Genomic DNA, 14,916 nt, shown 5'->3' on the forward strand with positions numbered 1-14,916 from the left:
GCCTAGTTAACAACGAAGCCTGCAACTTTCCTTATTGTGAATGTTACTTGTAATTTCATAAGTCGAGTCAAACTTGTACCCAAGTAACTTCATTGCGATCTGGAAAGCAAGGATGACGAAATGTCTCATTCATAGTGCAGTGTTATGTGTAGTACTGTACATCTGGGGTGCAGTGTGATGATAACACGGTGTGCTTTTATGTAACACAGCAGCTTATGCTCTTGTATAGCTATTCAGTGGTAATGTAGGGGCCTGGCCCATCCAGGATCTATTGTTTAGAAACATGTTATCTAAGAATGTTATGATGCTGTGGTGTTCATTCATTGTGTTGGTGTTTCCGGGTATTAACAGATGCTGTATCTGTGCTGTTTTCTTACCAGTTTTACCTCGTTAAATTCAATAAATGACGTTTGGAGTCGGACGTTCATCCTGGCTCTGAGGGTTTATTGGATGCGAGGTTAACTACTCAGCTAGCGGTGCAACGCAGCGCACAGCGAGGCCGAGACACTATGGGAGTGGCAGTGGTTGCTAGGGATTACATCATTACTCTCACTGCACCAGCCAATCAGTTGCTTGGAAAACAACCTCCATGAAACATGGCCCCCATGCCATAATTGCTCCATGCACTTCAGCTGGTCGGTGACTGAGGTAAGCATATTCACGTTATTAATGTTGATTATATCCATCATTAATGCAAATATTCACATTATTAATATAGTTACGTAAATTATATTATATTATTAATTATCGGTTGACTTCTTTTGAACAATTTTGATAATTGATGTACGAGTGTTGCTGACCTCACGTAGGAAGAGTTGGATATAGATAGAGTACAACAGGAAAGTTAAGGAAATGGTTATTGTAACAGTGGGTGTTCTTCTGGGAGGCTGCGTGGATTTCTTGGCTGGAAACCTGATACGGAACTCGTTGCCTGTCTAACCTGGAGCCAAGGGTGGTACCTGACCGTGGTACAAATCAAGTTCAACATAACTTATCTTACGAGTTTTGACAAGACTAGGATCGTTAAATTACACAACCACACCCGGCCATCAATCACCTCGACACTACACCGCCCTGGCTCCTCCCCCCATCACACACGCTAGGGTCCCCTTGTCACCTACCACAGAGATGTTTAATGCGTAGAGGACGTCAAAGGGCAGCGCGGCGATGAGGTCCACGAAGAACCACGTGCTGACGTAGTGGAGGCAGACGGAGCGCCCGTCGTACACCACCTGGCCCGAGCGGCTCACGTAAGTGGTTCGGAAGTTGAGCATGATGTCTGCGGACGAGGAGAAGGGAGTGGTTTCAGGGGAGCAGGCGAAGCAGTGTGGGGGTCGAGGTAGTTGATGGCCAGGAGTCGTGACAGGGATTTGGGGAGGGGAGGGTGAGACATGAGGGACATACAGAGACACAGTAGTACCAGACCATGACCATCCATATACGAGACTTCCAAAATATTATGTCTACCTGAAATCTTAATCCACTTTGCTCTAAATGCCCTCTTAGTTATGCTGCAGTGTGGAACAAGAAAAAAAGCTGTGCAAACGTACACTGACCTTATCCAGTAGAAGGTTTCAATTGAGCTTAGTAGCAGTACAGTTTTTGTAAAAAATAAAGTTTAAACACAATTTGTAAAAGTAAGATAATTTAAGTGACAAACCCGTATGAACTTGCACACTTCTGTGGTGCTTATAGCACTGCCTCGCCACCAGAGGTTGGCCACCGAGTCCATAGGAGCTCGTCCCCGTAATACTTTTGGTTGTAAAATGGAAAGTGGAACGATGGACAAATTATCTTTCAATAACACATCAGTGTAATGAGTATTTGAAATATATTACAATGCAGCCATCCACCAATGGGAGTATCTAGCGAGCAATCAGAATCAACCAATGGTTAGATTTCATTAAAAGTTTTTTGTCCATTCACCAGGTCTTCTTTCGTATGGATTAATAGCAGCAGATTAAAGATGTAATTTTAGATTTGTCATCCACTGAATTACTATACTCTTTGGTTCTTTCGGTAAAGTCACGTAGGTAGAAATCAAATAAAATAAATCACGACGTTTCGATCGCAACACAAGCAATCTCCATCAGGTGGAACAACCACAGCAAGAAAAATGCTGAAGTAGGCGAGAGAGCTGCCGTGGCAAGAGGTTATATAGGTAAGAAAGGGGGAGGCAAGGGGGGACAGAGAGGGGGGGTGTGGGGCAGGGGAAGGGGGGCTGCATGAGCGCTAGGGGGAGAAAAATTGAGGCGGGGGGGGGGGGGAGAAGTGGGCGGGGCTAGAAGTGGGAGAGAGGGGGGGGGGTTGTGGGGCAGGGGAAGGGGGGCTGCGTGAGCGCTAGGGGGAGAAGAGGCGAGACTGGGGGGGGAAGTGGGCGAGGCTAGAAGTGGGATAGAGAGGGGGGGGGCAGGAAAAGGGGGGCTGCGTGAGCGCTATGGGGAGAAGAAGTGAGGCTGGTGGGGGGGGGGGGGGGAAGTGGGCGGGGCTAGAAGTGGGAAACTAAGTGTGGGACACGGGGGGGAAAGTAACTCGGAAAAATCTACTAGTAAACGGCAGGTAGGATAGAAACAACCACAACCAGTTAAGGCTTTACCTGGTTAATAACATCCTTCCTAATTTGTATCCATCTTCTCGGTTGAAGTTATGTCTGTTTATATATCTGGATGGCTTCATAAACAAACCTTTGATAGTTGCCCGAAGGTTTGCAGAGTACCTTGGTCTCAGAAAAAACAATATCATGCGAGCCCACAGCATTATAACAATGGTCAGCCACGGCAGAGGTATTGGTTCTGCCATGTTTCAGATCTGCCTTGTGTTCGCGGACATGGTCCGAGACATGTCGTTTCGTTTCCCCGATGTAACTGCTGCCGCAGGTACAACTAGGTTTGTAAATTCCAGAATATTGCATCTCAGGAATGACATCCTTCACAGATGGGATTAGAACACGGATTTTGTGTACTGTATTGAATCGGACCTGGATCTTGTGTTTGTTTAAGATTTTGGAAATATTTTTGGAAACACCTGCTATGTATGGTAAAGTGATGGTTTTGATTTGCTTCTCAGATTGTTTCTCCATGGTTGGAGAAACAGCTTTGCGAATAATGCGGTCCGAGTACCCATTAATCTTGAGGGCTTGGTGTACATGTTCCAGTTCACTGGCTAGGTGGTGTTGGTCGGAAATGCAGTGCGCCCTATGGTGTAGTGTTTTGATGAGGGAATTCTTTTGTGCCGGATAGTGGTTAGGAATCAGGTTTTAGATAGGAATCTGTGTGGGTGGCTTTCCTATAGAGTGTCCCAACGAGCCGTCAGGTCTCTTCTAAAACAAAACATTCAGGAATGATAGCTTACCATCCTGTATGAGGTTAACAACAACCTTGCAAGTAGGAAAACAAACATTTCTGCAGATTATTCTGGTGTATTTTATCCTTGTGTAGTGAACGACTTCCGAGACACAATGTGTAGAGGGCTTCTTATTTATTTCTCACACTTCAGGCAAATCACTGGGCGACATGTAGAATTGTAAATTACGGCGGGAGACCACTTGACGGGTAGCACACTTTATTAACACTTGTCTTGCCACAATAACACGTGTGGTCACTACAGCTCACGCTACACGTTCCACCCGACACGTGTGGTTACTACAGCTCACGCTACATGTTCCACCCGGCTACACACACACAGGCATTCCAGCCCCGTAGCATCCGGGGGAACCTACAGACCCACCCCAGCCGGGGTATGGGTCACGACCACTGGGTCCCGCGGCCCGGCCCTCACACGGACGTCCGGCCCCGGGTCCCAAGGTCCTGCCTCTGAGCCACACAGGGTCCCGGTCCTTACAAGGACAGCGGGACTAGGTGTCTCAGGGCCCTATCTCTTCCTCCTCCGTCTTCCGTCTTCACTGGTCACCAACTCCTCGAGCGCCCGCGCACCGCCTTATATAGCCCTCCGCTCCCGAGGAGACGGAGCCTATGCGGACCGCGATGTGAGCACCCATCCTAGTCGACCAATCACCACGCGCTGCCACACGATCCCTTTTTCCAGCTTGTGTCAGCGCACACAACCAATCACCATGCGCTGCCACACGATCTATCACTGTCAGCGCGCGTCACCACTACACAGCCAATCACCACGCGCTGCCCCACGATCCCTACTGCCAGCGCGTATCACCCCTACATATATGTACGTGGCTACGCATAGCTGACCCATCTACACAGCCCCATCGTCGGCGTCTAACTATATAGCTGGCTGACTAATATAGCAATGACAACATTCGGAGCCGTCCCAGAGAATCGGCCATGCGGCCAGAAGATGAAGAGAGAGATGATGGCGAAGACAGCGACAGCAGCTAAGGCCCGGGACCTCACGACAGCCCCGAACCTTCGGTCACATATCCCTTATATACTTCCCGGCGTGGGCAGGCCCCACTTCCGGCCACGCCTCCTTCTAGAACCTTCGTGCAGGTTCCCGGAACTTCCTGACTGACCCTGCCTTTTACCTTTAACCCAGGTACGCACCCCTTCTAGTTGGTTATTATATAACGCACCCATACTCGTGATTACCCCTCCTGGTCAGCAGATGGCACCATGTCATGACTTTTAACCAGGATAACAAACAAACATTTTGCAATAAAGCTATGGTGGTATAATGATAAATCCTGTCTTTTGCCCTTTCTCTGCACTAAATGCCCAGGGGCATGCATCTGTCTGTCCTGCACGAGTAAATCCTGTTATTTCTTCTGTTGATGTGGACTCAAAGGAAACACAAGCACGCTTGTGAAAGCAGCAGCAGCAACGGCCCCGAGCTAAACTCCAGCAGACTCTCACGATAAAATGTGATCCACACGAGAGAGCAAAGAGTTCCAACAGAAACTGACTCAGATTCACACAGCCCCTACCCTGATTTGCTGGTTTAAAAGTTTGATCCCTCACCATCACCACAGTTAAGCCATGATTAATCAACTGCTACATATGTGCCTTCCCCTGGCCGTCGCCATTGAATCACGGTCCTGTGATACAACAAGCCACCCAGTAAAAGGGCTGATCCTATCACTCCATCTATGCGGTCGTCGTCCTGTCAGACGAATTCCCTCCCTTGGCTGCCACTCCATTTCGTATTCCCACCCCTTCAACCTTTACCCCTTGTCACGACGCATCCTACCCAAATCCCATTTAGCTTTAACAGTCAAAATTATATCGTTAACCTGCGTACGTTCTCTAATCCGTGTACTCATTGTCTCTCATTGCAAGCTATGCGTAACTCCACGCCTATTTCCATGTGTCCGATCCATATGGCATTGGAGGCTGTAGGCATTCATTGAAATAGTTATTCTTGAGCCACGGTTGTATGTTGTTTTTTTATCAACAAGTTCAGCTTTCCAAAACGCATTCCAATCTACTCTCGTCTGCATCTGGATATTAATCCAATCCGAAAAAGAGCCCTTTCCTTCGCCAATAAAATCCTGCTTTTAACCCCAGCACTAATTTATGCAATTATCTCGGCAAACGAGTGGGAGTATCACACAAGCCCTCCTGCTCGCTAGACTCTTATTATGCAATCAATTCCCATTGGATTGGTGTTTTTTAATGTATCAATCTTAATAATGTTCGATCCACCACCGGATTCTACACGTAGCCCTCCCTGCACCACGGACACACATGAGCGAATAAGAGATGTTGGTTGCATCATTATCGTGCTCGTGTGTGTCATAACTTACTGTGAATTAATGTTTTTCCTAAATTATCATCATGTATGTATGTGTCAACTTCTTTCGCACTGTACACAGCCAACCGCGCTCATTGGAGGTGCAGGGGAAGGACAAACTAAACATAAAATGCAGTTCGAAAGAAATTCGTTGTCAATATATATCATTTTTAAGTGCATGGCTCCAGTAGCTTCCTAATATCAGAAGAAAACATGCGATGCAGTGACCGTCTTTGTGCATCATCATCAGACGCATGATCAATCCTCTGCTTGATGAATGCCTCCTCAAGTCGTCACTATCTCTCACAGTGCGGTGATATTTTTGGTTAATGTCTTTAGATTGTACTGCATTTAGTTTGGCATGATACCAAATGCTTTGCTCCACAGGTCTGTGTTATGTCCTGCTCAAATGAAAAATTTGGTGCTCATCCTTTTCCAGCCCTGAACCAGTGGTGGAAATTCCTCGGTCCTACAGTTGGGGCGAGTCTATCCATAGGACAGCCACTCTTGACTTTGTCCACAATGTGGTCCTCATCTCATCATCCCCAGGAGGGATGATGTGCCAAGTCAAGCCCCAACTTGGACTTGAACTCGCAAACTTTTGAATACAAGTACGCAGTGGCGGCTCCTGCAAAATCTCTCAGGGGGGGCAAATGTCTGGATGATTGATAAGGATAAGGTCCACCCATGCAATGGATAAATTAACAGCTTAAGCATGTAAAGGCAACTTCACTTCTTTAATGTTAATGAAAAATAAAGTGACTCTTACAATACATCTTGTTTGTTTCTATACTCGCTATTAATATACAATCCACTCAAGTTTATTTTATTAAAGATTCCACTAGGTGGCGACAAATGATATTGTTGGATGAAACGTGCTTACGTATGATGACGTAAGCACGTTAGGGCGAGCCCTCCCGGAAGCCATAGAGAATGCATTGCAGCGCCCCCGTTCGAAAAAAAACATTTTTGAATGTAAGTCTATGGGGCCACTCGGGGCGATTCTCAGCCGGAGTGAAATAGCCCAAAAAGAGGCGGTACTCCACAGAACGTGACATGACGCTGATTGGACTATATCCAGAGGCACAGTGACGGCTAGCGTGACTCTGTGGTTGAATGACATTGGTGGTGCGTCGCCCAATCGCCCTAATGAAGAAACCGCCCCTGCAAGTACGGTAATTCGCTCTTCTGTTTAGCCGCCTAGTTGGTTGCCGTTGACTCATACAAATTCATATCGGACAGCTCAGGGTATTCATCATCCCAATCGGGGGACCTACAACCAAACTCTTCGCCTGGATGAATGTAATGTACACGGTAAGGGTTCCAGCTTCAGCAACTACATGACACATTGCAAATTAGTAAGAGCTCCCTAACTTGTTCACCTGGTTCCTACATGTCACTGGAGCCTGCTACAGCCACAAGGAACCAACAAGGTATCACCTCCCCCGCCCCCCCCCTTCCCCACGGCCACAGTTTTTGCTGAGAGGCAAATATACCCGTAGCCTCGGCAGAAGTCATAATTGCAGTGTGAGGTGGGAGTGCTGACGTACACTTCTACACTTCTTTCTGTGCCCAGGAGACCATCTAACCAACAGCAGCCGCAGTCTGCTGTGTTGACATTACACGTGGGTGTGCCGAGTGTCAAAGTGTCAACTTCAAAAATGTTAAAAACATTATTCACCTCCCTGTGCACCCTCCTTGGTTGCCAATTCAGGGCAGCCATTCAACGATATATTTTTTGTGCTGTTTTTACTGTTTGGCTCTTATCATTCCTCATGCTCACGTTAATCCGTTACATGCAAATTACAATTTACAGACTGAGGAACGATGAATCTCACACACGCGTTTTGATACATGTATCGTGAGCACAAAGAGTGATATTAATCCAAGAATGTATGCACTATTCGTAAATATGACGCCGGTAAATGAGTAAGATGCTCCTGTTATTTTCCCAGGTGCGAAGTCAGTGCATGCGTGCATTCACTATTTTGCCAAACACATGTCAACGCCCCAAAAACTCTGGCTGGCAGTCGGCAGGAGATTCCCTGCAATGTGGGCACCCTGCCGAACATAAGCAATGCAACGCAGTTCAACCACATGTCCCTCTACCCAGCGCCGCACTGAGATTCAAAAACAAAACCTTTCTGAAAAATTATAAATTTACAGTAAAATGCAGCAGCACTTACATTTAAATATAAATTTACGTATGTCCGGCATGTAACAATAATTCAGGGTTATGATTTAATACAATAATTGATTCTCTTTTGACAATTTTTTACCGCGTCTTAAATTTCTGTCTCGTTTGTAAATATTTTCTGTTAGGCTAGATGTAACTTGAGCATATATATTTTGTATATGATTTGCAGAAACAGTAAAATAAAGATGTTAACTATTTTATTTAATATGGCATTTGCTTAAATGTGTCAGCAACCCAAAATGCCTCATGTCACATCTCATCTCAATCATTCCAAACTCCCTGCTGTAATTTCGTCAAATGGACCCAGTGGCAGATTTCATTTTGTAGCACAAATAAAATGCAACACCGGCCTGCCAATTGGCATTCATCTGCCAGCTATCGGACATTGTTAGTGTGATTTTTTCCAATTAAGTAATTTGCAAACAATTGTGGCCAATGATGCCAGTTACGCATGGCCAACTCTTTTTGAATAACGTCGCATCATCTTTCATGTCCGCTGTGAAGCAGACGGGGTGTTATTTCAACGATAAATTTCCACACGTACGATTTCAAGCATGTATTGTGAGTTGCAGGAATCGATTTTAATCGGTGAATGATTTAATGACTCATTGCACGCCTGATAAGTTGCATTCCTGGCCAATCACAGCAGCAGTGGCAATTCGATTCTAAACCTCCCATTGTTTTAGATGTTAAGTTTCAATTTCATTTTTGTAACTAAGTGAGAACTCAAGAGACCAGGATTGAGTTGCATTTGCAAGAGTGACCGGGGTTATCAAAATGATCAAAGCAAAACAAAGAAAACAAAGTACAGCAATAGAAATCAAATTACACATGTGAGAATTATGTTTGAAACGTTTGTGTATAGTTTTTCATATGTATATATCGATACTCTTAGGTTGTTTCGGTAAAGTCACGTAGGTAAAAAATAAAATAAAAAAATTAGTAAAAGTAATAATAGAAATAAAATAAAATAATAAATCACGACGTTTCAGAGGCAACACAAGTCTCCGTCATCAGGTGGGACCGTCACAGCTAGATTTGCTGTATCAAGTGAGGCAGAGATTCCAAGATACACGTTCTTAAATACAAGTTAAGGAGGGAGGAGGGAGGGAGGGGCTTATCTGAATGTGGTAGCCAATGAATGGAACGTATTGGGAGGGGGGGCGGGGCTAAACCCTCTGGCTACCATCAAAGGTTTGTACACGAAGCCATCCAGATTTACAAACACAGACATAATTTCAACCGTGATGATGGGTACAAACTGAGTAATCATTGGAAAGATGTTATTAACCATGCAAAAAGATTTAACTACACATTTTTTGGACCATCTTATTTGACAGGCACTTTTACTTTACCGAGTGTTAACATCCCAAGCGTTTAACAGTACTCTTCTTTTTGTATTTCATTGTCAACCAACACTGGGTAAAACAACATGGGCATTTTCGTTCTCTTCTAGCATGTGCACCAACAGGTCCAACAGTTCCACATTCACTCTCTTTTAGCCCCCCCCCCTCCCAATACATTCCATTCATTGGCTACCACATTCAGATAAGCCCCTCCCTCCTCCCCCCTTAACTTGTATCTAAAAACTTGTATCTTGGAATCTCTGCCTCACTTGATACAGCAAATCTAGCTGTGACGGTCCCACCTGATGACAGACTTGTGTTGCCTCCGAAACGTCGTGATTTATTATTTTATTTTATTTCTGTTATTACTTTTAGTAATTTTTTTTATTTTATTTTTTACCTACGTGACTTTACCGAAAAAAAACTAAGAGTATGAATCCTTGCAGTCACAAAAGCTTAAAATCTAGAATGTATATATAGAGTTTGTACGAACTGTATCAAGGTGGCCATAAAGAGTTGTGGACAAGACAGAATGTCTCCGTTGACTCGCACCAATTAATATATTTCGAGTGACAGTGACAATCACCAGTAATGTCCTTCCTGACATTTTGTAGAGTCTTGATGACAGACTGCAGATCGGTTTTCATAACATTCCGACTCCACATGCACATTTTGCCCAGCTTTGGTGCATAAACCTAGCATGAGCAGTTTTCTTACACATGACTTGTAGAAACAGTTTTTTTATTCAGATAAAAAAAATCGTGCAGTATTTAAAATGTTTGTTAGCAAAACAAACATCATTCCAAAAAGTTTGCTAAACAAATGAGTATATGTCAGAGTTATATAATTGTCACACACATCCGCGTGTGTATATACCTCAGGGCAGTTATTGAAGGCTAACAAAGCAGGTACGGGTGCATTTGGCAAATTTAATTTCATAAAGAGCGACATACAGATGGCCTTAACAAGCATGATCGATTTTAAAGAAAATTTTTTGGCAGGGTTCCCTGCATTGGAATCTTCGCTCAATCCCATCGAAGACAACGAGAAATGCCCACGCACAAAACGGACGCGGAACCGTTCTGCTGTACTCCCTTCTCGTGGCCATCTCACAGCCATTGTAACTGCGCCAAATTAACATGCGTACGATCCACCAATCCTGCGTCCAAGACAGCCGTAAATGTAATGACAATAATGTCCTGCATTTATGTAGGAAACCTTCACTGAGTTGCTACGCTATTTAGGAGGGTCCTGTATCGAGATGCCTGGCCAATGCCGTTAGCACTGTCGAGCGGCCTGCATACGTTTCTCAATGTTGTCAAGGTACAAATCTGACCCTTTCTCTCTACAATAAACATGGTATTTGTTAGCCATGAGGAGGGCAGTTCTCTACCGCTCACATCACAGCCAAAGGCCGTGCATGGCAGCTACCTTATACATGTATAGAGACACGCAAAGAGGTCTCTGCGCTGTTGCGCCAGTCACGCTGAGCCCCGGGAGCGTCCATTGGAGGACTGACGGACACGTGACCGGGAGCGGGGAGCTCCGGTCTAGATACAGGAGGGGGCGTGGCCGAGGGCGACGCGAGGCGGTGGCCAGGGAATAAAAGGGGGAGTGGAGGGGATTCGGGGCTCGTTTTGGGGATCAACTGAAGAGGACTTTCGCTCTTCGCTGCCCGCTCTTCATTCGTCGTGTAGGTTTAGCTGGGAATTGTGGGTCAGGTAGCATGTGTGCTACAGACCCATTCGCTAGCTAACTCACACACACATAGTGAACAGTCTAGGACAGTATAGACACACTTAACAATAGAATCTAGTGATCAGCGAGTTGTTTATTAAATGCGTTTGTGATGCCGCCGCCACGAAGCCGTTCGGCAGGCGTCCCATCCCCGACCTCGCCACCACCAAACAACGGAGCCAACCCCTCGTCCCCCTCACCTCACCTCACATGAACACACCCGCACGCATTCCCCCCCCATAGAGCTGGGAGGGGAGGACACCTGATCGACCGGTTTTTATCCGAGAAACCCTTATCGGGATTATCTCTCACGGTTTCCGGCGATCAGGGAATTGGATGACCTCCCCCGACGCTACGTTGCACCGCGGCGCTGCGACCGGCCTTAATATGGTGTGGCCGCAGCGAAGGGCATTCGGCCACCACGGTTGAAACGCATCCCCCACACACACCCCCCCCCCCCACGCGTCGACGAGGCCAGCAGGGGAAGGACGGGGACAGCATGAGTAACAGGACCGCAGGGGCTCTTGCGCATAGTCACGGAAGGTTAGGATGGTTGCGCTTGAGCGCGCAGGCACAATTGTTGGGGTGGGTAAATGATTGAGCTGAAGGTATGAATAATCGGGAGGGCGGACGCACGCGGGGAGCCGTGCACAAATTCCCACGGCGCACCTTTGTAATAGACGCCGCCGCATAATCTGCAATAACAAAGGCATGCGTGAGAAAGGAATTAACTTGCGGCACATCCGATTAGCATAGCGAAGGCGCACGGTACGTGGGAAGGGGGTAGGGGCCCGAGTCCGGGAATTAGGATAAAAAGGAGCGTAGCAAGGTAGGGGCTCTCTCTCATCACTTCTCTTCAAGAGGCACGCGTTCAAGTCGGCTCCCAGCTCTGCCCTCCGGACGTCCGCGTGACGTGTCCCGACAGCATAGAGGAAAAGCCACAGGACGCCGAATACTTCTAACAGTGAGTAAGAAGGTGAATTAGAATCATAGCAGATAAATCGGGAATAGGTATAAAGGTATCAGCGTAGGCCAGCCTCGTCGACTCACTGATTTAACATCTAGTTCCAGGTAGCGGACAATAAATCATTAAAAGCTGATCGCGGCCTGTGATCTCGTTGAGAGGTGTGAACGTGTGTGGTACTGTGTACACAGTGGTTCGTTACGTGAGTGAGCGCTGCGCGGAGCTGCGCGTGTGGGTGCACGTGTGTTCACTACGTGTATGATACAGGTGTGCGATCACAACGGGGGGTATTCAGTGGTGAGTGAGTTCCGCGGGGAGCTGTGTGAGTGAGTGCGCGTACGTTCGCTGCGTGTCGGATACGGGTGCGCATTGGTAACGTGGTTATTCGACGTAGAGGCGAGTGCCGCACAGGGCTGTAGACGGGCGCACGCTCGCAGCGTGCGAGAGAAGTACATAGCGGTGTAAAGAGGGGGAGTATGGCGTTTGATTGATGATGCCGTGCGCACGTATGCTTGCAGCGTGGGAGCGCTGCGTGAAGCCGTATGGGTAGGGGCGTCGCGTTCGAAGGCCGGCGAAACCCTAGCGGGTATTAGGGAGGTGGGGTAACATAAACGGAATAGGGGATGATGGCGGGGGGGAACCCGGGGGCCAACGGCCCCCACACGTTGCCTCCGCTAAATAGTGTGTGCGCCTCAGTAATTACACACTACACATGTGGTGCAGTTAAGGGAAGCCCCAGTGCTATTAATTCATTGCCTTTCTGAATGATTTAAGCAGGGGGGATTTTAATACTGCAGTGCATGGTTAACTTAGCCACTGTTAAGAGACTGTGTGAGCTTGTAAATAATTTCTCTGGGATAAAATCTCACTGACGGCTGAAGTGAAGCATTACAATAGCATCTGGTAAATCAGCAGGATTAGTTAATCAAGACTCACAGATGAGACCCAGAAGGTGAAAATCAGGTTCCGCATTTAGCTCTCTAAATTAATTCAGTTGAAACTTGATTTTAAGTTTTCGTGACTGCAGGAATTACTCTTTGGTTATTTTGGTAAAGTCAGTTCCTGAAGAAGCTCGCAGCACCTGGAGTAAAACATTGGACATCGTACCAAACGATATGTATATTTACATAACAAACTAGGTTGTTGGGGGGCGCCCCCCAACAACATGGCCTGCGGCGGCGGGCCCAAACAGCCACAGCCTGCGGCGGCCCTGATCAGCCACAGCGTGCGGCGGCCCCCAACAGACTGGTCAAGTAAATCCTTACAATCCATACGCACAGCGTGCGGTGGGCATTCATCCAGCAGTGGATTTTTAGCACAAAAAAATGCAGTACTAATGTAATGGACAGAGCACGGCTCTGCCTCAGGGCAGCTGTGGAGAGAGCGCGGCTCTCCATCAGGGTAGCAGCGGACTGAGCACGGCTCTGCCTCAGGGCAACAGTAGAGAGAGCGCGTCTGGCTCCCTCACTGCAGCAGTGGAGACAGCGCAGCTCTCCCTCAAGCCAGCAGTGGAGAGCAGGGGGGTTCCCTCAGGGCAGCAGGAGAGAGCACGGTTCTGCCTCACTCTCACACACCTGTCTGTTGTTCGCGGTCACGTGACGCACTTCAACCAATCGGGGGGCGTACATGTTTGGGAGGGGCTCACCTCTGCTTGGCTGCTTACTTGCGGTCACGTGACGCACTTCAACCAATCCGTGCCGTGTTAATCACAGGCACAGAATGAAATAAATAATGACATATCTGGGCTATTATATATTGGGATTATATAAATATACATATGTCGATAGGACTGATAGGTGGATAGGCTCAATCGTATCATATTTTTTTGTTGAGAAAAATAACGGAGGTCCTCATAGTTAATGATTAATTCTTTCTGAATGCGCTCAACAACGGATTCTGGGTTATAGAAAACATAGCACCGAGACGTTTTGTTGAATTATGTGTGCAACATAAATGTACACTTATGAGTTATTATACAATCATCAAGATGAGATTGACTCCCTTCGAAGTCATAGCTTGATGCATTTTTTCAGTGGATCACCAAAACCATGAACAGTCACACAGTGCTCAGGTTGACCTGTGTCATCGTAATCCGTGTTTTCTCAAAAAATGTCAGAGATACACTGTAGGCTTGGCTAAAGGTCAGCAACTATCGCACTCAATTGTAAAAAAAGGTTTTTTACCCTTTTATCTAGTACAAAAACTGACACCTTTATACAAGGGATCATGTTTGCAATAACCACAACACAAGCAGCCAAAATGCAAACAAAAATAAACAACTCTGATAATGATATGCACTGTCCTTGAAGTTGATTGGTCCACACCCGAGACAGCTTTTCTTAGAGCCTAGTCTCCGATGGAGACTGTTTCTTTTTGTTTGCATTTTGACTGCTTGTGTTGTAGTTATTGCAAACGTGATCCCTTGTATAAAGGCGTCAGTTTTTGTACCAGATAAAAGGGTAAACCCCTATTACTATATTTTGCTACTGGTAAAGGAGGTCTCAGTGTAAAAAAAGGCTTTGGCTTGCTTCGATATACGCCAGTGCTGTCTGTGTGCATCCAGCAGCCATATCCTTATTAACATCCGAATCGCCAAATGTGCCACTTTGTTCCCCTCTGATTCTCAGGATCACACATGATGGTCAACATCTTCCGAAGCAACGCTCAATGCGTCGCTGTGAATGACACCCAGATATAACTATTTGGATACTTTTGGTGTGACTGAAGAGTTAAATACATTTTTTTGGTTTTTATGTTCATTCAAAGGGTCATGGATATCCGAGCAGTACCGACTCTACCCCAGTATTAATTACTTTTTTTAAAATTAAAAACCTAAATTCAAACAATCATAAAACAGAATTACAATTTAACATACACCCGGCGCACTAAAACACTTGCTGTTGTATGCGGAGAGACGAACGGAGGTCTATTATTACCGGTTAATGTATCATAGACGTTGCAGAGCCAAT

General features: G+C 46.3%; 1 protein-coding gene across 1 annotated transcript in view; it reads right to left on the minus strand.

The window, feature by feature from the left end:
* The window catches only part of LOC144718693 (voltage-gated delayed rectifier potassium channel KCNH8-like), a 201,494-nt gene that overhangs the window by 75,821 nt on the left and 110,757 nt on the right, over window positions 1-14,916 (minus strand). The window contains exon 7 of the mRNA XM_078594151.1: window positions 1,122-1,279. Coding sequence (XP_078450277.1) covers window positions 1,122-1,279 — 158 coding nt within the window. The remainder of the gene's footprint in view (window positions 1-1,121; window positions 1,280-14,916) is intronic.

This window comes from Lampetra planeri, chromosome 1 (genome assembly GCF_965212315.1).
Source record: "Lampetra planeri chromosome 1, kcLamPlan1.2.h2, whole genome shotgun sequence".
In the NCBI taxonomy this organism is placed as follows: domain Eukaryota; kingdom Metazoa; phylum Chordata; class Hyperoartia; order Petromyzontiformes; family Petromyzontidae; genus Lampetra; species Lampetra planeri.